This window comes from Heterocephalus glaber, unplaced genomic scaffold (assembly GCF_053883595.1).
Source record: "Heterocephalus glaber isolate CG9 unplaced genomic scaffold, H.glaber_assembly_v1.0 deba00000809, whole genome shotgun sequence".
Lineage (NCBI taxonomy): Eukaryota > Metazoa > Chordata > Mammalia > Rodentia > Bathyergidae > Heterocephalus > Heterocephalus glaber.
In genome coordinates, this window is record NW_028258163.1 from 11,635,142 (window position 1) to 11,662,500 (window position 27,359).

The 27,359-nt window shown below is 38.8% G+C and overlaps 2 protein-coding genes across 5 annotated transcripts in view; one reads left to right on the forward strand and one right to left on the reverse strand.

Annotated features, from left to right (window-relative positions):
* Positions 1-191: 191 nt before the first annotated feature.
* Emc7 (ER membrane protein complex subunit 7) lies at positions 192-19,712 on the reverse strand. Of its 2 annotated transcripts, XM_004861495.3 has the most exons (5): positions 19,412-19,707; positions 14,092-14,211; positions 5,710-5,848; positions 3,927-4,007; positions 192-662 (listed from the first exon to the last, which is right to left on the reverse strand). In XM_004861495.3, exons 1-5 carry the CDS (start codon positions 19,639-19,641, stop codon positions 510-512), a joined length of 723 nt encoding a protein of 240 aa, XP_004861552.2. In that variant the 5' UTR covers positions 19,642-19,707; the 3' UTR covers positions 192-509. The 2 variants fall into 2 exon arrangements, with proteins under 2 accessions (XP_004861552.2, XP_087063678.1); XM_087207552.1 differs by lacking the exon at positions 14,092-14,211 and having other exon boundaries at positions 19,412-19,712.
* A 31-nt stretch (positions 19,713-19,743) lies between these two features.
* LOC110345186 (uncharacterized) overlaps positions 19,744-27,359 on the forward strand; it is an 83,095-nt gene continuing 75,479 nt past the window's right edge. For 2 of the 3 annotated variants that reach the window (XM_087207555.1, XM_087207557.1), the window contains exons 1-2: positions 19,744-20,024; positions 22,166-22,233. Coding sequence is in view for 1 of the 3 variants with exons in the window: in XM_087207557.1 (XP_087063683.1) it covers positions 19,988-20,024; positions 22,166-22,233 (105 nt within the window). In the remaining 2 variants the exon portion in view is untranslated. Of the gene's footprint in view, positions 22,234-27,359 lie in introns of all 3 variants that reach the window. The other variant, XM_087207556.1, reaches the window with a different exon arrangement.

Here is a 27,359-nt window from a genome sequence, read left to right on the forward strand (position 1 = left end):
AGTAAATTACATAGCAGGGCGAATAGGCTGAGAATTTGAAAGGTATGGTTACACAAAAAAACATGGTGCATGCTGCTCTAAAAATAACAAGCATCGTGTTTAAATAGGAAAGGTCATTTCACTCTTCAGATAATGAAAGATAGAAGAAAACTGTCAGGAAAAAAGAAACAAGTGAAAAAATGACAAGATAATTTGATCTCTGGATTAAGACCTTTTTTAATATACATAATGTATAGTACTTCATATAATTTATTAATGTCATTTTCTATAGGACACTGTAATTAATTCAGTGACATCAATATTGACCTCATACAGACAAAGGTTGTAACCTGGGTTTTCTTATGTACCAAGTACAAAACGTGTTAAAAAGTTAACATACACAACAGTTGTAAGAGATCAACTTCAGGATGACTCAAGTTTACAGTAGTTACTTCACGCACTTTTCCCTCAGGACTGGATGCCACCCAGTGTTGCCATGTTTGTGCAAATGCCAGCTATGGGCTACCTGACTACCTTCTCTTGCCAGCCCCACTTTTGCCTGTTTTACTGCTGCCACTGCTAGATTTGCCAGACGATTTTGAAGAGAAGAGTCTTGTCATGAACTCAGAAACATCAGGCAATTCATGGTTGGAATTCAGCATGTTCATTGACTGCTCCATCTCCTGCAGAGAGAAAAAGCACCAGATATGAAGGGCACTGGGATCCTTCCAATCATTTAATCCTAACACTTCCCACTAAAGAAGAAAAGGAATAGAACAAGGAAAACTCTGAGTAATAATGCAATGTCATACTCAAAAATACTTCATTGGGGATGACAGTTGGGTTCAGTGTAGAGCTAGCATGTGTGGGGTTTTGGGTTTGAGCTCTACTTCAAAATAAATAAATTAATTAATTAATTTAAAAGTATTTTACCTAAACATCATTAGTAACCATGTTTCATAGCTCCTTTACGCCACTAAACATGCTGATCCTTAGCAAATGTCTAATAAATGCTGGGCTAGAGTTTGACTCAGCTTATATTTTAATAAAGGACTTTTTTTTCTGATAATGGATGTATCAGATCATATGTCTATCTTATTTTGTTTTCTGATTATTATGCTTTTTTATTATCTTAGTGTGTATTTTTTAAGTTCATCTTTCTTTAGATGTATACAATCAGAATATCAACCTTTAATCAGATACATCAAAGTACCAGAGAAGTTTGGAAGACACTGAAGTATTTCCAAGACTTGATTCCTAAGTTTCAGCTGTAGATTCCTAAATACTCTACAGCTTGGGTGACTTCCGTAACAGCACCTAAAGCAAGCAGTGCAAGTGTTACAAACAAGTCACAGGCACAACAGGACAAGGGCTTAGCACTTTTGAGTTTTTGTCCTCCTCTTAATGAACAATTATAAAGTACTTCTCAATATTAGTGCAATATTAGTGTAATGTATGTTTCATTAAATTTTATGTAACTTTCTAAAACACTTAAATTTTATTTTGGTTCAGAAATGAAAAAAGCAGGCCAGCTGTGGTGGAGCACATCTGTAATTGCAGCACTTGGGATGCAGAGACAGGAGAATCGTTGTGAATCAAGGCCAGCCTGGGCTGCATAGTGAGTTCAAGCCCAGGCTGAACTACATAGTGAAATCTCTCTCAAAAACCAAAATAAAACGAATAAAAAAAATGAAAACAGCAGCAAATACCACATTATCTACCATTTCAAATGGGAAACTGTTAGAGTATTAGTTTAGCCTTTTTCCCCAAGGGCAGAATTTATTCATAGATATTAAAGGAGAAGGTACTCTTACAAATAAGGCCAGGAAAAGAAAAATTATAAATATAAATTATGTTAATATGCCTTATAATCAGTAATTAAATATATATGGTACCATGTCTTGCGTCCCTACCAAAACTTTATATATATTATACACACACACACACACACACACACACACACACACACACACACATACATATTTATTTCAGTACTGGGGACTGAACCCAGAGCCTTCACACTGAGCTATATTCCCAGCCTATTTTTTAACATTTTTAATTTTGAGAGACGGTCTCACTAAGTGACTGAGGCTGGGCTTGAACTTGCAGTCTTTCTGCCTCAGACCCCCAGAGTGCTGGGATGAGAGGTGTGTGCCATCATCCCTGGCTTCAATCGGTCCAATTCTGAAGTTCTTGGATCAACAACCTTTTATAATGCCTACGATGTACAAAGCACTTTGCCAATAATGAGCTTTTAATCAAATGCGACTTTCAATGCTTCTTTCTTTTTTTCTTTTTTTTTTGTATCAGGGATGGAACTTGGGTCCTTGTGCTTGCGAGGCAGGCAGTGGAACTACTGAGCTAAATCCCCATCCCGATGCTTCTTTCTATTGATGCTACAGAGTTCATTAGCTTCCAAGAGACCAGGATTGCATAGAATGCATTACTTTATGACCAACACTGAGGCAAAGATGCCAAAATTTAGCAATAAAACATTCAAAACTTCATAAACTTCTCTTTTTCCATAAAGCTTTTTCTGCCATTTCAGATGTGCAATAGATGCCTTACATTCTACAGAACTTAATCACTATAGCTTAGCAAACACATTTTTATTCATTCTATGTTATTTCTTATTTTCCCATTTAAAAAAGAACCACAAAATCCCCTGATGCAAGAGAATCTTTTGTAAATCAATTCCATGTCTTACATTTAACTGGAGTATGAGCTTGTTGATGAGATAGCCTGTAATTCATTTTTGTATCCCCAGTATCCAGAGTCTGGAGTTAGGAATGAATAAGACAACACATCAAAATACTAAAAACAGTAGAGGACCTTGTCCACAGATAGATATTTGTTGGTTATTGTTGGACATAAGAATGGACAATGGCTTTTAAAAGAATGATTTTATATAGAATGTTGTTTATGGTGAACTCTGGGGAAATGTTCCCAGGAACAGCAGATGTTCTCTCACATGCGAGATAACATCCAGGGAGCATTGCATGCGATGCTCCCTCTGTTCCAGAAACCTTGACGCCGAGGGTGTGAGTATTCTGCTTTGGGAAAGCTCAAGATTAGGTATGAAAGCTTTCAAGATGTTATTCCTAAAAAACAGCTTCAAGGCCTTGGTTGTAATCTCTCACGTTTCTCACGCTCCCATTGTGCACCGCCTCAGTAAAAGGCATGGGCAACAGAGGCAAGCTGCTGTTTCGCCTTGTGAGCTGCAGCCCTCTGCTCGTCCACTTAACTGCATTCTCATGGTCTGACTCTTCTTTGCATCCCGAACAACTCCAACAATAGAAGCCAATATTTTAAGAGAAAATGGTATCACTAAACTTGAAGCATCCTATTTAGCAGCTCCTTTCTCCCTTGCAAAATCACATGGTTTTGTGTTAGAGTTTGATTGCTACTATTCTGTTTATCCTTCTTGGTCTACCTGAACTTCTTTTTCGTGTCTGAACACATAAACATAGTATGTACTTTGAAGAGGGTTTTATTAAGTAAAGATACATTAAAGGAGCAATAATTTGCAAAATATTTGGATTAGCTATACCAAGGTTATGTATTTCAACTACTTAGCGAGTGAGGCACACAAAGAGCCCATGGCTAAGTAAAATGTTTTAGCTATATAAAGACTTAGGCCTGGGCCGGGGCTTTAGCTCAGTGGTTCTGCCTCCTGCCTCGCAAGCGCAAGGACCCGAGTTCGATCCCCAGTACCAAAAAAAAAAAAAAAAAGACACAGGCCTTTCCCAGGCAAAACCAGCTGAATTTATTTGTCCAATAAAAACAACTAATTAAATGCAGGAACATAACACCATGTTCATACAAACTTTTTAGATGAATTTTGCGTCAGAACTAGTTAAGGTGAGAAAACAAGCCATCCAGCCACAGTGGAAAAGATCAATCACCAGAATATGGATCAAAAATCCACAGCTGGGCAAACATCTTACCCGTCTCATGTCAGGATCACTTGTGTTGACCACTTTGGGCAGAAGCACAAATATCAATAATGGAAGAACCATCATCATAACCTGTGGAAGAAAAAAAAAATCAGAAATCTTTTCCTCCTACTTTGTAGTTTATAAAACAAAGACTGCATCTAAGTGAACTTAGAATTTCAATTGTGTACACGGAACTTCAACAATCACCTCAAGTCTTCTGAACCAGTTCTGATGATAGCAAGGTGCCATCTTCTGACTGTTGTAGAGTGTGTCAGAGTAAGAGACTCTAATTTGAGTGTGTTGGGCTTTCCTGACATCTCAATTCTCATTTGTGCCACCCATCTATCTTGGTGCAGTTTACAGTTGTATTTAACACAAATAGTTTGCAAATGGCGCTATTAATTTTCTTTTTTTTGGTTTTTTTTTTTGGTACCGGAGATCGAACTCGGGTCCTTGCACTTGCGCAGCAGGTGGCGAAACCACTGAGCTAAATCCCCGGCCCGGCACTATTAATTTTCTTCAATCTTCAATCTGGCATTGGGACTTGTGATTCCAACGGCCAGCTGAGCTACTCTTTCCAAATGTCTGTGTGGTTCCTAGAGAAAACACCTCTAATTGACAAACATCCTCTAGAGCCTGCAATATAGTAGGAGGAACTAACTAAGGATGCACAGCCCCCTGAATAGTCCTGTTTGTGATCTAAATAGCTATCAGTAAGGAATATGATCAAACCTTAGACGATTTTGTTTGTTTGTTTTTTGAGACAGGTTCTCACTGTGTAGCCCAGGCTGCCCTTGAATTCATGGCAGCCTTCCTGACTCAGCCTTCCAAATGCTGGGACTACAGCTGTGTGCCACCACAACCAGCTTAAACTTAAGAGAATTCTAACCAGGAAGAGCAGCACACATCTGTAATACTAGCACTGAAGGAGGCTGAAGCAGGAAGATTGATAGTTGAGAGTCTTGCCAGGGCAACTTATTGAGATCTGTCTCAAAATTTAAAAAATGAAAAGCTCAATGGACGTAGCTCAATGGTAAAGCACTCCTGGGGTTGATTCCCAGGATCTCCCCGCCTCCCCAAAAAAGCTTAAGACATTTTAAAAATAATAATTCAACTTTCAAGCCAGCTGTGGTAGCACATGCCTATAATCCCAATCACGTAAGGCAGGACGATCACTGCAAGTTCAAGGCCAGCCTAAACTACATAGTGAAACTGTCTCAAAAAACAAAAAAAAAAAAAAAAAGAGAGAGAGAATTCAACTTTCAAAAAGGGTCAATTTGTTTCTAAAGAATATATCCTATGTTTTATTATTAGTATCATAATATCCATTTCTTGATAATACCAGCTACTTAATTTACTACAGAATAACTTCTCTGTTCATTATACATATTAAAACAGTAGAAAGAAAACTTCATTTGTACCATCAACAGGGGCTGGTTAATAAATGATGGTATATTTACCACTGGACTAATATGTAAGTATAAGATAGGGTAGGGTGGTTCCATATGTGACTTAGTATATTTTTTCATTCTATTTATATCCCAAAGTACTTCACCATAAGTATTTACTCAGTTTCTGTTGCACATTTCAATGTCCAATCTCCAGTGCCATTAACACTACATTCTTTTCATTTCCAAGGCCACAATTTTCTTGAAATTCACAGATTACTCACAGTAATCCTTTCCTCCATAAGTCTGACATCAGCTTTCCATTTCACAGGGATTTGAAGTTTTTAACAGCCCAGAAGCAAATTAGGGATTAGAGGAACGCTTTATCTTAGCTTGGTACATACCATTGGATTCATCAGAAAGTCTGTCCAGCCCCATGATTCCCTTTTAATAAAGTAAGAAGGTGGACCTGAAGATTTCATTTGGAGAGGATAGGGCAGTCTGACTACTTCTGATGTTTTGATGTAATTCACGTATCTCGCCCTGATAAAGAAAGATGAGAAAAATGTCAGTAAATCTAACACAAACATAGTTAAAATACAAACATAGTTAACATCTAATACAAACATAGTTAATATATTACCAGTGCCTTATATTTATCTTTGGCTTTTTCAAAAATGCTTTGGCATCTAAACTTCTGATCTTGAAAATCTGATCAAAGTAGCTTTATCTGCGTGTTGCAAATGTGTTCCAAAAGAACTTCAGACTTGGAATCTTCTAGCTGTGACTCTGTCACTACCTGTGCCTACAGGGTTAATAAGTTTCTTAAATTCTATTTATATCAAAAGTTCATTTAGAATTCTTCCGATTCTAAAATCCTTTGATTATATTTAGTAATAAATTTATTACAAACATATAAAACTGCTGGATTGTTTTTGATGCTCGAAGATGTACATTATTAGATACCCAATTTTTAAGGGTATCTTGCAGAAAATATTTGATTCAAGAAAGCCCTACAGTTGTGCATTGGTAACACCTCATCTTGGCTGGAAATGTGCTAAGACGACCAAAATCCTCATCCAGGTTCACACACAATCCATTTACTTCTGCAAATGTCCACTGTCCACTTTCAGTGTCCACTCATTTAGATATCCAGATAAAGCTACAGCGGGAGTAGTGCTATATTCTAAGCAATTTTTTTCTGATCTAACTTCCAGTTCACCAAATTTTTATTCAGTTGCTTAGCATATCCAATGTGTTTTATATTACAATGCCTATATTTACTGTAGTTTTACCATCTTTTCAAATATCTGTTACTTATTTTGGTAAATCATTTCTGATAGCAGTAAGTCTTCTTTAAGCACTATATATATACTTTATATCATCCAATAATTCTACCATCTTAACTTCTGGGAGGTCTGACTCATTGCTGACTCATTGTAGATTTTTCTCTTTGGGTACTTTGTAAGGTAAGAACACTTTACTTGCTTAAGTAAATAGATACTAGAGTGTCTCATTCCAGAAAGCTTATGCATTTGTCTCTGCTAGTAATTCACAGGTTACAACCAAGGACCACCTTGTAAACTGCTCAGCTTGGAAGTTCTTGGATTTCGTAAGAAGTAATAAATTCACTCTCCAAATTTTAATGAAGGCAGAATTGCAACTATCAGTTTTCAGGGGAGAGATTTTTCTCTAACGGCCAACATCAGATTGGGAGTCTGGCCTTTTTGGATTTTAGTACCAAGGGTCAAAGGCGGAACCAAGTCTTAAGATTTAATTCTAATCAAGGTTTGCTTCCGACCTGCACAGTGCTAATAATATCTAAGTCTTTTGGTTAGGAAATATTAAAACCCCCAGCCAGGGAAGTGATTATAGTTTACTCCCTACAGACTTTCCCCCAGTACTGGGCATTGAACCCCAAGGCCTTATGCATGCTAGGCAGGTGCTCTACTACTGAGCTACATCCCTAGGCTTTTAAAAATATTTTATTTTGAGACAGGGTCTTGCTAAGTTACCCAGATTGGCCTCAAATTTGTAATCCTCCTGCCCCAGAGACCTAAGTAGCTGGGACATGTGTGTGACCACACCAAGCACAGCTATACATTTAAAAGGAAATGTTGGTCATATTTTATCCAATATTTCTAAGATTTTTCATTCAAATGTCATAAATGGAAGGTTTATATACACTTGAGGCTAATTTACAAAGCATGTTTACAAAATAAATTATAAAGCATGTTTATAAATTATTGGTTAAAATATTAGGATCTTTCAGCTGGGGATATAGCTCAATAGCAGAGCACTTGCCTAGCATCCCTGGGGCCCAGACTTGAGCCCCAGCATTACAAAAAAAAAAAAATAGATCTTATATGAATCCTGCTTTGTTCATTACTCTGTTCTATTCCTAATTATTAAAATAAGATTCTAACACAGCTAATTAGAGAAGGAGGTACCTTGGAGATACACAGGGAAAAGTCACTAAAAATGCAAGTACTCGGAAATAGAGGAGACAATCATATCCAGAAATGGAAAATCACTCTGAAATACAAATCATCTAGATCAAACCAAATATCTGGGTTATTAAAAAGGGGAAGAGGTGCCTCCTCCCTTCCCTACCTGGTAACCAGGCCATTTGGGGAGTTTCCCTAATAGCGTGAGGTGAGGAGCCAGCTCTCCAGAGCCACACTCCCAGGATGGACTCCCCATATACGTTCCCTCCCATCTGGAAGAGGAAACTGCACAGGAATAAACTGCGGTCCCACAGAGAAGCCACTAACCACAGAGAGACAAGGAGAGACAACAGCACAGCAACAGGCTGTCTCTCCCGCCACATCATCCTCCCCAGACCAGGGAACACTGTTCTGGGAGCATCCTACTCACTGGCCCTGCCCTAGGATTTGATACAATCCCAATCAAATTACCAATAACATACTTCGTAGAACTAGAGAAAATAATCCTAAAATATATATAGAACCAGAAGAGATCTAGAACAGCAAAAGTAATTATGGGCAACAACCGCAAGGCAGGGGGCATCACAATCCCCAACGTGAAATTATACTACAGAGCTACCATGATCAAAAAAAAAAAAAAAGCACACTACTGGAGGAAAAAAAGACCCAATAATCAATAGAACAAGAGATGCAGAAACAACACTAAGCCACCTTATCCTTTACAAAAGGGCCAAACACCTTCACTGGAAGAACGATTGCCTCTTTAATTAACAGTGCTGAGAAAACTGGCTTTCCACATGTTGAAATCTCTCTCCATGCACTAAACTAAAATCAAAATGGATCAAAGATCTAAATATGAAAACAGAAACAATCTACTGAAAGATAGAATAGGTAAAACTCTAAAAGACACAGGTGTAGGCAAAGACTTAATGAACAAAACCCTGATCACACAAGAAACCTGCAAAGAAGTATCAACTGGAGGGCCAGAGATTTAGCTCAGTGGTTCTGCCACCTGCCTCGCAAGCACAAGGTCCCAAGTTTGATTCCTAGTACCAAAAAGAAAAAAAAAGAATTAACAGCTGGGATCACATCATATTAAAATGCTTTTGCACAGTGAAAGAAACCACCAACAAAGTGAAGAGACAAGCCACAGAAAATGGGAAAAAAAAATTTTACCAGCTATTTCTCCAAGGACTAACATCTATAATATGTAAAGAACTCAAAAAAAAAAAAAAAAAATCAGACCTCCCAAATTTAAAGACCTAACCCAAAAACGGGCATCTGAAATAAATAGACATTCCACAGATGAAGAAATATAAACAGCAAATAAATATATGAAAAAATGCTCAACATCACTGGTCATTTGAGAAATGCAAATTAAAACAACACTGAGATTCCACTTCACTCCAGAAAAAATGGCTATCATCAAGAAATCAACCAATAACAAATTCTAGAGAAGCTATGGGGGAAAAGGAATTATCCATTGTTGGTGGAAGTGTAAATTGGGTACATCCACTACAGAAATCAGTATGGAGATTCCTCAAAAAATTGAAACTAGAGGTTCCATTTTACCCAGCTATTCCCCTTTAGGTATTAAAAGCATCATAACACATTTATATATGCACACCCATGTTTATAGCAGCAAAATTTATAATACCTAAATCTTGGAAACAGCACATATGCCCATCAAATGATGAATAAAGAAAATGTGACATTTATATACAATGGAGTACTATTCTGCCATACAGAAGTATAAACCTGAGTCATTTGTAGGACAATGGATGCACCTGGAGAACATAATTTTTCTTTTGGTACTGGGGATCGAACTCAGGACCTTGTGCTTTTGAGGCAGGCGGCGGAAACACTGAGCTAAATCCTCAGCCCTGGAGAACATAATTTTAAGTGAAATAAATTGGATACACAAATTTAAATGCTGCATTGTTTGACTTGTGTGAAAAACCCAAAGGGTAAATAAGGAGCATAATGAAGGACAGATATTGATAAGTAGAAAGAACATGTTCAAATGAGAAGGAGAACAAGTTAAGGGGTAGGGGGAAGGGAAGGAAGGGAAAAGGAAAAAAAAGAGAATGCAAGGAAAAAAACTGAAACAAAACTTTTATAAATAAGGAGGAATGGGGCCAGAGATTTAGCTGCCTGCCTCGCAAGGGCAAGGACCCGCGTTCGATCCCTGGTACAAATAAATAAATAAATAAATAAATAAATAAATAAATAAGGAGGGAAAAAGGGTTGAAGGGAAGGGAGGGGAATGGAAAGAAAAGAATTAAGATATATTATGTATAGGTACAAATTCCCTATGATGAATGTGATCAATATGTATGACCATTTTTTCTAAGTACATATTTGTCATACATATCAGGGTCGGGGATGTAGCTCAGGGGCTCCATGGTTGCCTTGCAAGCACAAGGTCCTGAGTTTGATCCCCAGTATGCGGGGGGGGGGGGGGGACTTTAAAAACAAACAAACAAAAAAATAGAAGTTTTTAGCTCTGCCCTCACCCCCCTTCAAAAATAGAACAAGGCAAGAGGCATCACCATCACAGATTTTAAATTGTACTACCAAAGCTACAGTGATAAAAACAGCATGGTATTAGCAAACAAACAAACAGAAAAAAAAAGGGACATGTGAATTAGTGGAACAGAACAGAAGATGCTGAAACAACTCCAACACATTCAGCTAGCTGATCTTTGACAAAGTGGCCAAAAACTTATGCTGGAGGAAATGGAGCCTCTTTAACAGTCCTGGGAAAACTGGCTATCCACATGTAGAAGACTGAAATTAGATCCATATCTCTCATCATGCACTAAACTAAAATTAAAATGGATCAAAGATCTCAAAAAGGGCCGGGGATTTAGCTCACTGGCTTCGCCGCCTGCTGCGCAAGCGCAAGGACCCAAGTTTGATCTCTGGTACCAAAAAAATAAAAAAATCTCAAAAAAAATCAGAGATTTAAATATTAAAACAGAAACAATCTGCTGGAAGATATAGGTAAAACTCTTGAAAGCATGGGGGTAGGCAAGGACTTTCTGAACAAAACTCTAATTGCTCAAGAAATAATACCAGGCATCAACTGAAGGATCATATCAAATCTAAAAGATTATGCACAGCAAAGTAAACAACTGACAGGGTGAAGAGACAACCTACAGAATGGGAAAAAAATTTTTGCCTGCTATTCCTCAGACAGAGGACTAATATCTAGAATTTATAAAGAACTCAAAAATATTAGAGCTGGGGATCAAGCTTAGTGGCACAGCACTTGCCTAGCTAGTGCAAGGTCCTGAGTTCGATCCCTGGTACCAAAAGAAAAAAAAAAAATTAAGACCCCATAAAATAAAGGATTCAAAAAATGGGCAACTAGGGCCAGGGATTTAGCTCAGTGGTTCTGCTGCCTGCCTCACAAGCGCAAGGTCCCGAGTTCAATCCCCGCTACCAAAAAATAATCAAAAACAAAAAAAAACGGGCAACTGAAATGAATAGACACTTATCAGAAAAATACAAATGGCCGATAAATACATGAAAAATTGTTCAACATCTCTGTCCATTACAGGAATGCAAAATAATATAACACCAAGATTCCATCTTATTCAGAAAGAATGGCTATCATCAAGAAATCAGATAACAAATGCTGGTGAGGCTATGGGGGAGGGGATGAGATTCTACACTGTTGGTTGGAATGTAAACAAGTAATACCATTATGGAAATCAGTATGGAGGTTCCTCAAAAAAGTAAAAGAAGAAATTCCATTTGACCCAGCTATTTTCCTTCTACGGATATTCCCAAAAGAGTTAATGACATCATACTACAGTGATACATGAATATCCATGTTTATAGCAGAACAAATCACAATTGGTAAATCTTAGAAGTAGCCTATTTTTCCATCAGTGGATGAATGGGTAAAGAAAATGTGGTATTTTTACACACTGGAATACTACTCTGGCATAAAAAGGATAAACGAGTCATTTATAGGAAACCAGATGCACCTAGAGACCACAATGCTACATGTGAAAAATCAGACACACCAGCTTAAAGATCACATGGTTTGTCTTATGTGAAAAAAACAAAATATGCGGCCCGGGATTTAGCTCAGAGGTTGTGTCGCCTGCCTCAAAAGCCCAAGGACCTGCCTCAGTTCAGCCCTCCGTACCAAAAAAAAAAAAAATGAATAAATTAGAAAGTAAAAGAAAAGATAATAGGAAACAGGAAGTTAGATCTTTTGCAAATGAGAAGGGGACCAAGAGATGGAGGGAGGAGGAGGGAAGGAAGAGAATGGGGATTTAAAAGGAACCAAGATGCATAATGTACGTGCACCAACTCCCCAAAATGAACTTAATCATTACATACTGCAAACAAGTAATATAAAAAATGAGTAACATAAAAAATATATACCATACCTACATAGCCCTCATTTCCAAGCTTGTAATTCTAAAATATATAAAAGGTCATTAAGCACTTTTAAGATTGAAATTTAGCATGATAAAATTTTTCCTATACATTTATTTTAAAATCCATATTTCTAAAAAGACATGAAAAAGTCAATACCTAAGGAGATCAATCTTTGCAACAACCCATTTATTCCATCAAAAAATATTTATAAATATATTTTGCAAGGTATTACCTTTCGCTGAAGTTTTTGTCCCTGCTCTAAATAGCCAAAAGCAAGAAATATGACAAGAATTTGGGCAAAGTAGAATATTCTAAGTAGAATATTCAACAATTTTACTTGAAAAATAGGAGGGAAAAAAATTTGTTTCTAAAGAACGTATTTCTTAGGAGCACTACAGTATTGCTTTCATAATAATATCAAGAATTAATTCTCTTGATAACTGTCCTATGTACTATACATGCTACAAAAGGAGGGAAAAAAACACTACTTACTCCTCAATAAAAGCTGGTTATATAAATGATGGTAAATCCATCAAGGGACTAATACACAGTTAATATAAAGAATGAGACAGCCCCATTTATATATTACATCTTAAAAACTTGCAATATCAAAAAAAAAGCAAAGAAGAAGAAAAATATTTTAGGAGTAAACACAAACTCAAATATACATATTTCTCTTTTTTTTTTTTTTTTTTGGTACCGGAGATCGAACTCGGGTCCTTGCGCTTGCAAGGCAGGCAGTGGAACCATTGAGCTAAATCCCCGGCCCAAATATACATATTTCTGTCAGCTTACTTTTGGGTCTCTACAAATCAGCCTAAATATGCTTGACACATAACAAAAAGATCAGTAGGTTCCTCCAATGTCCCAAATATTTTTTCCTTTGCATGACCTGCATTTCATTATAGCAACCTAGAGTAATATTGTGATAGCTCAAACAAAAAGAGATATTACCATTTAAAATTGCTTCATATACTTTTCATCTACTTCCTGGTCAGATTAGACCAAAGAGGCTATTATTGCCATGAGACAATAAAAAATAAACAAACAAATAAATGTGAGTTTTTTGTTTTCGTTTTTTTTTTTTTTTTTTTTGCAAATAGTAGCAGTTTTATTAAAGGTAAGAAAAGAAATGGGCTCTGCTGAGAGTTTGCAGTCGGAAAAGAAGTACACCCTACAGTGTGAGGGTGGGCCACCATGCAAGAGGGGACACAGTGCCCATAAATTTGCTCTTCTATAACTGAAGGCTGAATTTGAAGACTAGACATCCACACAACTATTGCCAACTTCAAACAGGTTTTATTATTCCATAATCACAGCCTAAATTAGACCAAAGTTCTTTTACCTCAATTTCAAAACTGCAATACTTTCCTACTCTGCCAACCTCAAACATTGTGCTTTCATCTTTTCTTTTTATCATGATCCTCTCACTTTGAAATAAACTCTACAATGTAACCTATGGCTTTCTCTAGCAATACGAAATTTCCACTGCACATTAAATATTCCAAAGAGAAGGAACTATAGAAATGTCTAGATCAAAGTAGTATCAAGTAAGTAATAATGTGTTATTAAACTATTCCAACGAAAAATGGATGATGAATATTTTCAATTTGAAAAGTTAAATTATTTCCAACTTTAAAAATCACATTTCTATTATAACTTTCAAGGTGCTTTTGTTCCTACTATAATCTTACCTTTTTCTATACAATCATTCTATGAACTTTAAAATAAATTTTAAGCCACAGCAGGAAGAAGTTCAACTTCATGATGTTATCAATGTTCATATTAAAATAACATAAGGATATTTTAAATGTTTTAAGGTGTAACTGCAGTTCAAATAAGAAAATATTTCAACCTTAACTATAAATTCTAAAAGGAATGTACAATGAGATATTCAAGAGCCTTGTTTTCAGTAAAAACTAAGTAAGATGCCCTCACCTCATTTTTCCTTTTGAAGTAATGTCTACTCGGACGGGATCAAACTTGTAGGCTGGAGAAATAACTTCTACTACATAAGATCCAGAAGGTATATCATGAACCACAAAACTCCCATCTGTCCTGGAAAAAAAAAACCAAACTACTTAGTCACTCTGATCAACAGCTTAGTCTTTTCTTATGTTTTAAATCTTCTACTAATTTCTAAAACAATCCCACCCCATAACATGAAAACCATCTGACCAAAGAAAATAAATAAACCCAAACAAAAAAAGTAGCAAGATTTGTCCTACACTTCATCTTCCATAATTACACTAAATGGGTTCTGTATTTGTGACCACTTCAGAGTAGCAGAAAACCCTGCCATAGGAAGTACAACTATGCCTTCTATGTGTAGAGATGGCAGGTAGCAGGAGCACAGTTCCTATTCATTAAAAGGAAACAATGAATATTTGTTATTATTACAGTATTAGGGTCCCAATTTTGCCAATCTCCTAAACAAGTTCTTACTATTAAAAATGGCATTCTAAGCCAGACATGGTGGTACACATCTGTAATGCCAGTGCTCTGGGAGGCTGAGACAGGAGGAGCACAAGTTCAAGTCCAGCCTGGGCAACTGAGCAACTTAGTGAGACCTTATCTTAATATTAAAAAAGGGCTAGGAGCTAGGAATGTAGCTCAATGAGAAACTCTGGGTTCAATCCCCAGTACCCAGGATAAGGGGGTGGAGGATTGTTTTAATTCATATTTTGTTGGGTTTTTTTCTTTTTCACAACCAACAAAAAGGATTTACATAGCATTTATTCCATTAATAAACAGACCAACTTACTTCAGTTACTTCTTTTTTGAATGTGTAGAAGTAAAAAATGTTTATGTATTTTAAACCATCCATCTTTTCCTTCTTACTGATTTCTCCTAAACCTGAATTTAGAAAAACTACCCTATCAAGAACTGGTATCATTTGGCAGGTAAAAATTAATGTCTTTGGAAAATGAGAAACAGCTATTCCAAAGGAAAAGTCTGTCTCAGGATAACAAATGGTTTGAAAAGGATCAACTATGTCAGAAAATCCCCACTGTCATAATAATGTTAAAATAATGCTTCTTGTAGCCCAAGTGCCCATCAACTGGAAACTGGATAAAGAAAATGGGTTTCTTTTATAAAATGGAGTACTACTCAGTCATAAAGAACGAAAAACTAGAGTCATTTATAGCTAAATGGATGCATATCGAGGCCATGCTCTTAAGTGAAATAAATAGGACACACATGTGTAAATACTGAATAGTTTCTCTAGTGTGAGAAACTGATAGTGTAAACAAGGGTTAAAATGATTAAAATGAATAATTGATAATTTGAAATAGGAAAAAAGGTCCAAAGACGAAGGAGTGAAGGGAGGAGATGGGGAAAGGAAAAGAGGGAAAGGAAAAACTGAAAAAAGAAAAAAAAATGGAAATGAAATCTATGTAAATAGGGAAGGGCGGAGGGGGTGAAGGGTGCACAGGTAATGGGGAAAAAAAAATAAGAACCAAGATATTATCACGTACAGGTACAAACACCCAATGATAAATGTAAATGAATTGAATACCTAAAATGTACCAATAAAAGAACTAAAAAAATAAAATAAAATAATGCTTCTTAAATCTTTAGGGTCATTGTTAAAGATTCTAGTTACAGGAATAATCAATTGATCCTGATTACAACCACAATATTTACCAAAAGGTAAAAAGAAAAAGTGTTCCTTGTTATTTCAAAGAACACATTAAACTAAAACAGAATCAAAATGTAAACATTCATCATGTTAACCTATTCTTGGGTAGACATCTTACCCTGTCCTCCCGACCCACTCTCCAACCTTCGCTCCACAGAATGCAAGAAGGGAAGAAAATGAGCTTCGTACAATTTCTCATTGGCTTTATCACTGAGTGGGCACCTTGGGCTGGCTGTGTTCAGGGACACAGCTCCTATTAAGGCAACCCTTCTTTCCTTCTAGTTCCAAAAATCTCTATTTCCCCTCCTCCCTGATGTTTAGAGATGGTTAACAGTCACGAGTTTGTAAGCTCCCAAGACACTGCACAGTCTGGTTGTTTTCCTATGCCAAGAAAACACTGTTTAATCCTTTCATTAATCTCTCTTTAAATTATTCTTATTTGAGTGCATCTTCTGCTTCCTGATGGAACCGCACTGAGCCAATTTCAAAACATTTTTCTGAGCCTTGCATGGTGGGACAGGCCTGTAATCCCAACATGCTGAGAGGCCAAAGCAGGAAGAACACAACTTTGAGCCTACTCTGGGAAGTTTCATGACTTAGTCTCAAAATGAAAAAATGAAAAATTTTAAAAGGAGCGAGGATGTAGCTCAGTGCAAAGGACCTAGGTTCGATTTCCAGTAAAAAAAACAACACAAAACAACAACAACAAAAAAGATTCTGGGTCCAGAGAAAAAGAAAAACGAAGCTGATACTATTACTAAAAAAAAAAAAAAGCAAATATGCATTTTATTTTAAGGTCGATATTTTACTTAAAGAGATAACACAAATTTTGTAATAAAAAATTTAAAACTTAGCTCTAAGATGTACTCTTCAGTCAGGCATGGTGACACATACCTATAATCCCAGCACTCAGGAGGCTGAGGCAGGAGGATCGCCATGAGCTCAAGGCCAGCCTGAACTACACAGCAAGACCCTGACTCAAAAACAAACAAACAAACAAATAACAACAACAACAAAAGTATTCCTCACTATGGAGACTCTACTGGATCTTGATTTAAAAGAACGAGTATATAAAAGCACTTTTTTAGGCAACTGGGGAAACAAAAATGGACTGGGTGTTAGATGATACTAAGGGATTATTTATTTTGCTGACTCTGTAATGCCAGTGTGGTTTTTGTTAAAGTCTTTACTTTTAGCGATATATAATAAACGCTTTTACAAGTGAAACTGTATTAGGCTTAGGACCATTTGAAAGTATTCCAGAAAAAAAAAAAGTACATGAGCTGCAGAGAAGATATGAAATGAAACAGTAGACTGTGGTGGGTATTCAAGGACTCATATTTTTTATATGTCTGAGATTTTCTATTATAAAAAATTCCACAAATTATAGTATATAATTGTAATATATAAGCCTAGCCATGTCAAAAAAAAAAAAAAAACGACCTGAAAACAATTTAAAGTTCAAAAATAGAGGACTGCAAAAAAAAAAAAAAGAGAGAGAGAGATCACAATCCAGAACTAAGAAGGGATTGCAAGTGACAGCAGAGCCTGTGCACAGACTTCTGGTTGGACAGACTTTCCTGTTTGATGGCACTAAACTTGTCCACCTGCACCCAGCTTCTTCCAGCGCCTTGTACACATCCCCTTTTTCTCCGTATCTTGCTACTCACTCGTTCCTAGTTACTTCTTCCTTTTGGTCCCTTGGCATCTACCTACCTGTGTTCCCCCCTCCACACACTGCCCAGGATGCTGACAAACTCTGGTTTGCGTAGGCACCCTCAAAGAGGTGGGACAGCCCTCAGCCATGTGCCTGGCCTATGCTCAAAGGTGTTTCCCTCCCATGCTCCCTGCATGGTTTGAAACAGGATTTGGAAGTCTGAAAGTTCAAAATCCCCAAGTTCAGAAAAAGAAAATGGACTGGTTAAATAAATTGTGGTTTATATACATGGCAATGATGGTAAGGAATGGCATGAGTAGTCTTCAACCACTCCTTCCCCCATCTCCCTTAGCCAAAAAAGCATAAATATAAGTCAAAATTGTGCATTAGTTATTCAAAACAGCTACAAGCCAAATTATATACCCCTTCCAACAAGCCTGACACCATAAATTCTTCACATTAATTTTTGATCAACTTTTCTATATATATGCTAATAGTGTACTATGACCATGAATGATATTAAAAACTGTTCACAGGGCAAGTTATAAAGTATTGTATATTTTAGTATTCAGAACAGGTCAACTGTTTTTTTGGTACCAGGAATCAAACTCAGGACCTTGTGCTTGCAAGGCAGGCAGCGGAACCACTGAGCTAAATCCCTGGCCCCCAAATGTTTTTTTTTTTTAACCTAAAAAAAGGTATGGAATGTTAAGCACCATTACCATCTTGTAAATTTCAAAAAGAAAGTTTCTTATTTTCTTCAATAAACACATTATTAATACATTATTTTAACGTTAAAAATAAATGCTTTTCAAGAGAACTGTATACTGCAGAAGAGAAGTCAAATGCTCAATTAAGGCTACTTTTCCAAAGTTTATTGAGTTTTATCACTAAAATATCATTAATTAGAGTAAACTCTAAAGACTGTTCTAATGCCAGATTAATGCCAAATAGCCTGAAAATACCAGTTGTAAATTTGTCGGGTTTTTTTTTGGGGGGGGGGGATGTCGTTTTTATTAACCTGAGGTGGATCTGCTCAAAGAGGCCACTTGGCTGATCTGAACAAATCTGCACACCAAATTTAAATGATCACATTTAGGTGGTCTACACCACTTGCTGGAGTGAAAACCCAGCCCCTCAAAAAACTTCCTTTCCTATTTTCCTTCATTTCACTAATTCACTTTCCAAGTAGTGGCGGAAAGATTTAAAACTTCATACTTGTGCCTGGAGAATGAAAACTGGAGGGCTAACAAATCCATCCCTTCTTTTAAAATAGACAGAAATCTCATTTCTAGTAATAGCTAGAAATGAAAAACACGTGTAACCAAAGCAGACTGTAGTTTCACATAGTGACAAGTGTGATTCTGCAAATCCTCCGGTGAATTCAAGTGTAAAAAGAACAATAATCCCAAACCCAGGACAAAAAAAAAAAAGTGCTTTGATTAGGGACTTCAGGGCAAGTTAATTTTAGAAACAGTAACATTAGCTTCCCAGTCTGTGTCATCACGGAAAACCCTTTGGGCTTTGAGAATTCCCACTTGTTTGGCATCTTTCTACACAACCCTAAGTTACCAACGGACTCAAATGAAGGCAAAAAGCGACGGGATTCTAGAGAAACCAGACGAGAAGCAAAAGAAAAAAACCCAGCAAAAGACAAAATGTCAACCTGTCCCCAGGGCCCAAGAGCACTCTGCGCCATACGGGGGCCAACATGGTGTCAAAAGTAACTGAACCCAGTGGTTGGGCCTTGGGCGAGGGTCTGTCACCCTCATTTCTGAGATTCAGGCGGAGAAGGGGAAGGGTCCGACTCCCCCAAGGTCTCCCAATCTAGATCTTTGGCAGCACCTGCCCAAGCACTCTGCGCCAGCGACGCTGCCCCTTCTGACACTTAGCCCTCCTAACGGAACTCGCTCCGACCTCCATCCCAACCGCTTTCCTGCTGCCCTGAGGATGCTCACTTAAGAAAGCCGACGTGCTCTTCTCCGTCTACAAGCACTCGGGCCGCGGAGATCCAGTCCTGAGGCTTCACCCCTGGAACAACTGCACGCCCCTCAATCTTGAAACGATCTCCCAGGCCGACCCCACTCCCTCCCAATCCCTCGGCAGCAGCCCCGGGCACCTCCGAGCTCTGGGCATCCCCTGATAGCAGCAGCAGGACGGCAAAGAGGCCGCACAGAGCGCCCGCCATGACAGGAGCTCTCAGCAGTCTGGACCGTAGCCCCGGAAACCCACCCCGTCTCCCAGCTGCCGCGGCAGACGATGTCGTCATTACAATGCGCCCAACCCTGGATCGAGCTGTGGGGTCCAATCAGCCTCGGCCAATCGATCAACGAGGCGGAAGTGAGGCAGAAGAACTGCCCCAAACTTCCCGAGTTCTGGATTGGAAGGAGGAGAGAGGAGTGTGCATTAAAGGCGGGTGAGGGTTCGGCCAACAAAGTGAAGGCGGTGACATGTGTGTTGCCTTGGTAGCCGGAGAGACCTCAGAGTTCGGGAGTAACTGGCAATGAGACTACGAGAGATGAGGAACTGAAGTAATGTCTGCAAAGGAAACTCGGCTTCAGGAGAAAACAGGTCTAGAAAAGACTTTCCTACCCCGGCCTGGTGGCGCGACTCCTGTGATCCCAGCATTTCTGGGAAACTGAGGCAGGAAGACCGCGAGTTCGATCCCAGCCTTGGCAACTTAGTGACTTAGCGTGACCGTTTCAAAATGAAAAAAATAAGGACTGGGGGTGTAGTTCAGTGCGAAGACCCTGGGGGCGGGCGCTCCCAGAGAGACTGCCCTAGATATATGAGGTGACAAACCTCTCGTTTGTGAGATAGTCTCTGCGTAGAAAGTAGCCGGAAGGGGCCGGGGATTTAGCTCAATGGTTCCCCCGCATGCCTCTCAAGGTCCCGAGTTCAATCCCCGGTACCAAAAAAAAAAAAAAAGGGGGGGAGCTGGAAAAATACATACTGCTAACCAGGGTTGCCTTTGGTGAAAGACAACTGACTTTACATTGTTGTCAATCAGCTCAAACTCAGGAACTGCAAAAGTAAATATGTGAGGGACTTAGGAATTGCAATTTGGAAGAGATAGATAGCTCTGAGTCAGTGTTTCAGAAAATGCACTGGGAGCTTAAATGGGAAAGCAGTAAAGACTCCTTTGTAGAAAACTTCTGTTAAAATTGAGAAGGAAGGGCCGGGGATTTAGCTCAGTGGTTCCGGGGCCTGCCTCGCAAGCTCAAGGTCCCGAGTTCAATCCCCGGTACCAAAAAAAAAAAAAAAATTGAGAAGGAGTAGGTGCTGTATGACAGGAGCTATGTAACCAATGGAAGATAAAGAAAAGGATATATGTACATAGTAAAAATACCCATAAAACCAGAGTCCTGTAACTTCTTGATAACATCGTGAGTCTCAGGTATAAGGTCGTCATCTCTGTACTAGAGCCTGTAGTCAAAGAGTGAAATGAAGATACCAGTCTTAACCACTTTGTCACAAAGACAGAATACCTGGCTCTGGCAACAGAGAAGTTTATTTTGGCTCATGTTTTTAGTCCATAGTTGACCAACTCCAAGTCAAGAAGACATGCTTGAAGGGCCTGGGCGGAGGAAGGCTGCTCAAGTCATGGCAACCAGGAAGCAGAGAGCAAAGGGAGGAACTGGGGAGGGACATACAGTCTACCAGGTCGTTCCCTTGTGATTCACCCCTTCCAACCAGGCCCTGCCTTCCACAAGTCCCACCTGGGAACCCATGAGACTTTGGGGGCCATCCCATATCTAAACCATAACAATACCCAAAGGTCACATTCCTAGGTATCAGTTTGAATGTTATATAAGACCTGCTAACTAATGTCCTACCAACTCCATGTTCAAAAGCTTAATGTTGTTTTCATCGTGATTCTTCCTTTTATTTTTGCAGCATTCATCCTGTTGCTGAAGCTATAGCCAACATCTCAGAGAGCAGATCAGCTGCTCCAATCCTTTCAATTTCTTAATTAAAAGGAAAATGACTTGCCCAAAGTTTTTTTTATCCTAAAAATTGCTCTCTCTTCCACAGATCCCCATTAAAGATTATTGAGGGCAATGCATGCTTTTGCCCTGTGCACCCTTAGAGTTTGCTTCTGGAGGTACAGTACAAGTCCCAAGTACTCTAAGCCCCTGGTGGAAGACAAAAACAGATACTGGGGCCACCCCTACACTTCCTGGCATCTGCAGTTGCCACATTGGGGTACTTTCCCTTGTTTTCTGAAAATGTTAATTTTTCACAGTTGATTTTTGGAATAGGACTGCACAGAAGAAAAAACTTGACTTTTTGTTTGCCAAATCTTTTATTTGCAAGAAAATTCTGTGTGGAAAAGGGTTTATTTTCATCCTCCTTGTTTTAAAATCTGTGTAGTTTTTGAGCAGGTAACACATTCAAGGGTTAGAAAATAAAAATCAGGACTGAAAAATTAAATTTTCTTTTTTTTCCAGTACCAAGGATCAAACTCAGGACCTTGTGCTTATGAGGCAGGCGAGGTGCCACTGAGCTACGTCTCTGGCCCAGGACTGAAAAATTAAAGATCAGTCTTGATTATATTTGGTCTGTGATGCACCTAGTAGATACAGGACCAGTGGGAAGGCCTTTAGGAACAGTATTTTTCTCAAGGCTACACCATACCTGTGGGTATTGTGATGAGTTGCTTTTTATTTTTGGCTCTTGAATTCTTTATTTTTTTTTCTGTTATGGTTTAGATATGGGATATCCCCCAAGAGCCTCACAGACTCACAAGCAGGGCTTGTGGAAGGTGAGCCTGGAAGAGGTGGGTATCTGGGAGCATGACCTGGTAGGTTCTATTTCCCTCCAAACTTAATGCTTTCTTACTAATAACTTCCCCAGCCCTACTTTGTTCCTCATACCTCTTGAACAGATTGCTAAAATACTCAATCCAGAGAGATGATCTGTGTGACAACAGGTGTGTTCCTGGTGCTCTTTTCCTGATGGACTTTGTCACATGATACAGTATTCCAAAGGTATGAGTTTGGTGAAAAGACTTCTCCCCCTCAGTCATCCAGTCCTCAAAAGGCAACTAGGGCCGGGGATTTAGCTCCGTGGTTTCGCTGCCTGCTGCGCAAGCACAAGGACCCCGAGTTCGATCCCCGGTACCAAAAAAAAAGAGGCAATTAGTCTTGCCAATTTCCTAAGTATTCTCCCAAAGACAGTTAATAATCTACAAGAAAATTCATTAAAAAATATATATATATTACCAATTGCATGAAAAGGCACCATAATAAATATTAATATATAAATAACACTAATTCTATAATTTGAATTGATACATTGTTTAATATGAAATATATACACTATAACATATCACCTAATGTGATTACACACAACTACAATGTATACTATGTTGTACATATATATGTAGGTATTTCCACACCTTTTTTTTTTTTTTGGTACGGGGGATTGAACTCAGAATCTTGCGCTTGCACAGCAGGCACCAGAACCACTGAGCTAAATCCACGGCCCTCCACGCCTTTTATGTACACACAACAAATGCAATTCTGCACTTTGCTCTTTTTACTTAAAAGAACTTGGAAACCATCCTTGATCAGTACATAAAGAGCTTCTTCATTTCTTTATATGGCTTCAAAGTGTTGCAGTATATAGATGTACTGATTCTCTGTTGAAGGACATTAAGAAATTGAAAACAGGGCCGGAGGTTTAGCACAGTGACGCCAGCACTTGGCTGGAAAGCACAAGGTCCTGAGTTTGATCGCCGGTTCCGCAAAAAAAAAAAGAAATTGAAAACATGATTTCCACAGTTGTATATACAATATTCCTTCTTTCTCATGAGAATATGTTCCAAGTGAATGCCTGCAGCCACAGATATACTGAACCCAAATAGAATATTTTTAATATACCTATAAAAAGTTTATAAATTAGGTACACCAAGAGATTAACATTTGAGCCAAAATAAACCTTTCCTCCTTAGAAAAGAAATTAACAATAATAATGATAAAATAGAACAATTATAACTATACTATAATAATCAAATTATTTGAATGTATCCTCTTTCTCTCCCTCTCTTAATATTTTATTATATTGTACTCATCTTCTTGTGATGATAGGAGATGACCCTTAAAGGAAACACTACAGGTTTTCTGGCATATCTGAATTGCCAGCATCATTACTTTTGTGCTTTGAGGCCATGAATAAGTGAGATAAAGGTTACTCGAAAACCAGCAGTGCAGTACTGCAGAAGTGGATTTGATAACCAGCTATGGAGTGACTAATGGACAGGTAGTTTATACAGCGTGGATACCCTGCACAAAGGGATGGTTCATGTCCCAGCAGGATGGAGCAAGACAGCACAAGATTTCATCATGATAGTGAAAGTCACATAATTTTAAATTATGAATTATTTCTGGAATTTTCCATTTAATATTTTGTGGCCCACAGGTAATCCAAACCATGGAAAGTGAAGCAACAGATAAGGGGGGACTACTGTGTATAGCATAATTAAAACTGGTAAAATAATTATTAAAACTGTTGGATCAAAGAATATGTACCTAGGGCCGGGGATTTAGCTCAGTGGTGCCGCTGCCTGCCTTGCAAGCACAAAGACCCAAGTTGGATTCCCAGTACCAAAAAAAAAAGTATGTCCCTATGTAACTTTGATAGGTGTGAAATCTGCTTCTGCAGAAGTTGGTCCAACTTTTACTCTCACCAGCAGTGTTCATCCATATCCTCACCAACAACAGTGGCTATCACATGACACCTTTGTCAAGAGCATGGGATAAAAATAATCTCAGTTTGATGTGTATTTTTCTTATTATAAATGAGGTAGAAGAGTGTATCAAATACTTAAGAGTCTCAAAAGATGGAGGTAGGGAGAAAGGGAAGTAAAGACAATTAAATCCCCCAATGAATGTACTGCAACATGTAATAATAAATTTCCGAAACATTTAAGAGTCATTTAGTTTACTTTTTGGTACTTGTGTGATTTGCATTTTTGGTCATTTTCTATTGAATTGATGCTCTTGTTAATTTGGAGGAACTCTTTACCATTAGGGAAATTATATCTTTCTGATATAAGTATATTTTTCTCTGCTTCTTTGGATTTTGAGTTGTGCTTTCCAGTTTTCATCCCCCCCTTTCATCCTTTTTCTAATAAAGAGTTATAGGGCTGGGGATGTAGCTCAGTGGTGTTGCATCTGCCTGGAGAGTGTAAGGTCCTGAGTTCAGTTCCCAGTACCGGGGAAAAAAAATCTTGTGACATTATAAAGAGTTATAAAATTATTAAACAAAAACATAATGGCCAGGTGTGGTGGCTCACACCTGTAATTCCAGCACTCAGGAGGCTAAGGCAGGAAGATTTCCATAAGCTCAAGGCCAGCCTGGGCTACATAGTGAGTATAAACCCAGGCTGAACTATGTATCAACACCCTGTCTCAAAAAACCAAAACAAAACAAGACATAAGTGGGGAAAAGGAGAGTCTGTCTTTATGGTTATAGTCTAGAATGAAAAGTGGGAATGGGTGATGGTCTGGGTCCTATGTCACATGCCTATGAGCTCAGCTACTGGGAAGACCAAGACAAGAGGACTGCAAGTTTGAGGCCAGCCTGAGCAACTTGGCAAGACCTTGTGTCAAAATAAAAAATAAAAAGGGCTGGGGATACATCTCAGTGGTAGAGTGCAACTGATTTCAATCCGCAGTAAAAAAAACCAAAACAAATTATTTAGACTAGAAAGGGCTTATATCAGAATGTTTGCCTATCATGCAAGGCCTGAGTTTCCACCCCCAGGTTTGATCTCACTTTTTTTTTTTTTTTTTCGGTTTTTTGAGACAGGGTCTCACTTTGTAGTTTAGGCTGGCCCTGAACTCACTGTGTAGCCCAGGCTAGGCTCGAACTTGGAATTTGAAACGATCCTCCTGCCTCTGCCTTCCTAGTGTTGGGATTACAGGCGTGAGCCACCACGCCCATTGTAATCGTGCATGTTTTTTAAGTATCCTATGAAATAGTGAATCTTTTATAGCCAAAATTCATGTTAAAGCCATAAAATCCAGTGGGGCTGCATTTAGATATAAGGCCTTTCAAGAAAATAGTTAAAGTTAAATGTGGTCATGAGGGTGAGACAGATATCCAATAGGACTGTGTGTTAGTTACTTTTTTCTTGCTGGAACAAAATACTTGATATTTAGCTCACAGTTTGTAGAGGTTTCAGTCAATAGTCGCCTGGCAGTTTGGCATGCCAGAGGGGCGTTGCAGAAGAGAAACAATTCATGGTGGGGCAGGCAGAAGGCAGCAAAGCAGCAACAGCAAGTCTGCCTTTTTTCTGTCCCTATATTCCATCCAGGCTACAGCCCTTTTGATTGGTGCCACCCACACCCAGGTTGGGGCTTCCATTATCCATACCACCCTTAAAATCCCAGTATCACACATCCTAATCCAGCATCACACACCTTAGATCCAGCCACCTCCCAAAAGTCCCACCCATGATGAGCACAGCAGGATTTGGGGGGACATCTAGACACAAGTCATAACAGACTGGTTTCCTTATAAAAAGAGAATGTGGGGCCGGGGATTTAGCGCAGTGGTTCCGTAGCCTGCCTCAGAAGTGAGAAGTCCCGAGTTCCATCCCCGGTACCAAAAAACAAAAACAAACAAACAAAAGAATGTGCACGCACAGAGAAAAGGCCATCTGCAAACAATGGAGAAAAGCCTCAGCAGAAATCAGTCCTGGTTGTGGCCGGGGTTTAGCTCAGTGGTTTTACCGCCTGCTGCACAAGCACAAGGACCCAAGTTCAATCCCCACTACCGAAAAAAAAAAAATCAATCCTGGCTGCACCTTCATTTAGGACTCCCACTTTCCAGAAGAACAGTGAGGAAATGAATCTTTATTGCTTAAGCAACCCAATCTGTGATGTTTTCTTATGCAGCCCTAGCAAAGTCATGTAACATCTTTGACCTGTCCTCCTCCACCTTCATCTGGCCCGTACAGATGACTTCCTTTGGGATTTTTATCCATCCTCTGCCATCCAGTGAATGGAACATAAGTTGTATTGTAGGATTAGTGGAAAGCAACAGATAAACCTTGTGTTCAGCTAAAGATAAAAGCTTCAAAATGCCAATTTTGGGCTGGAGATTTAGTTCAGTGGTCCTGTTGCCTGCCTCGCAAGCGCAAGGACCCGAGTTCGAGCCCCGTAACCAAAAAAACCCCAAAATGCCAATTTTAATGGCTGGGAATTTAACTCAGTGGTTCCGCTGCCTGCCTCCCAAGTGCAAGGTCCCAAGTTTGATATCCAGTACCAAAAAATGCCAATTTAAAAACACAAGTCTCTGCTCATTATGTTCATTGCCCAGGATATATTGAGCTGAGCCATGAAACAGTTTCACTCTCATTTCTGACCCAATTAGGACAAGAAAAAGCATTACTGGAATCAGAGTAGAAAGATAATACTGTGTTGCAATGCTCCACACCATTAACTACTATCTAAACCATGAAATAAAAATTTACTTTTCTAAGGTGATAAAAAAATTTAAAAAATATATTAGATTCCAGGAAGATGGTGGAGTGGTGAGCAGCAGAGAAAGAGCCTCTCTGAGATTTGGTGTCCAGACACTAGAATATAGCAACATGAGGAAAGGAAGGAAGGAAGTGGGATCCTAGGACCCAGGAAGGCTCTGAAGTGAGAAGTAAAGTCCATGGGGAGAGTGAAGAGAGAGATTTCAATGAAAAAGGAGGTGGCAGGTGCCGCTTTCTCCCTGAGCCCAGACTCACTGTGTGGGAGGGGCAGCTTGAACCTGCAGACCTGTGGTGCCTATTGGCAATGCCAGAGGCCTCCACAGAGAAATACACTAGTGGAAGGAAGCAGTGGATACAGCGGACTGTGGTGGCTGCTAAGTTATTTGGTTCAGATATCCCCCAGAAGAGGGTGA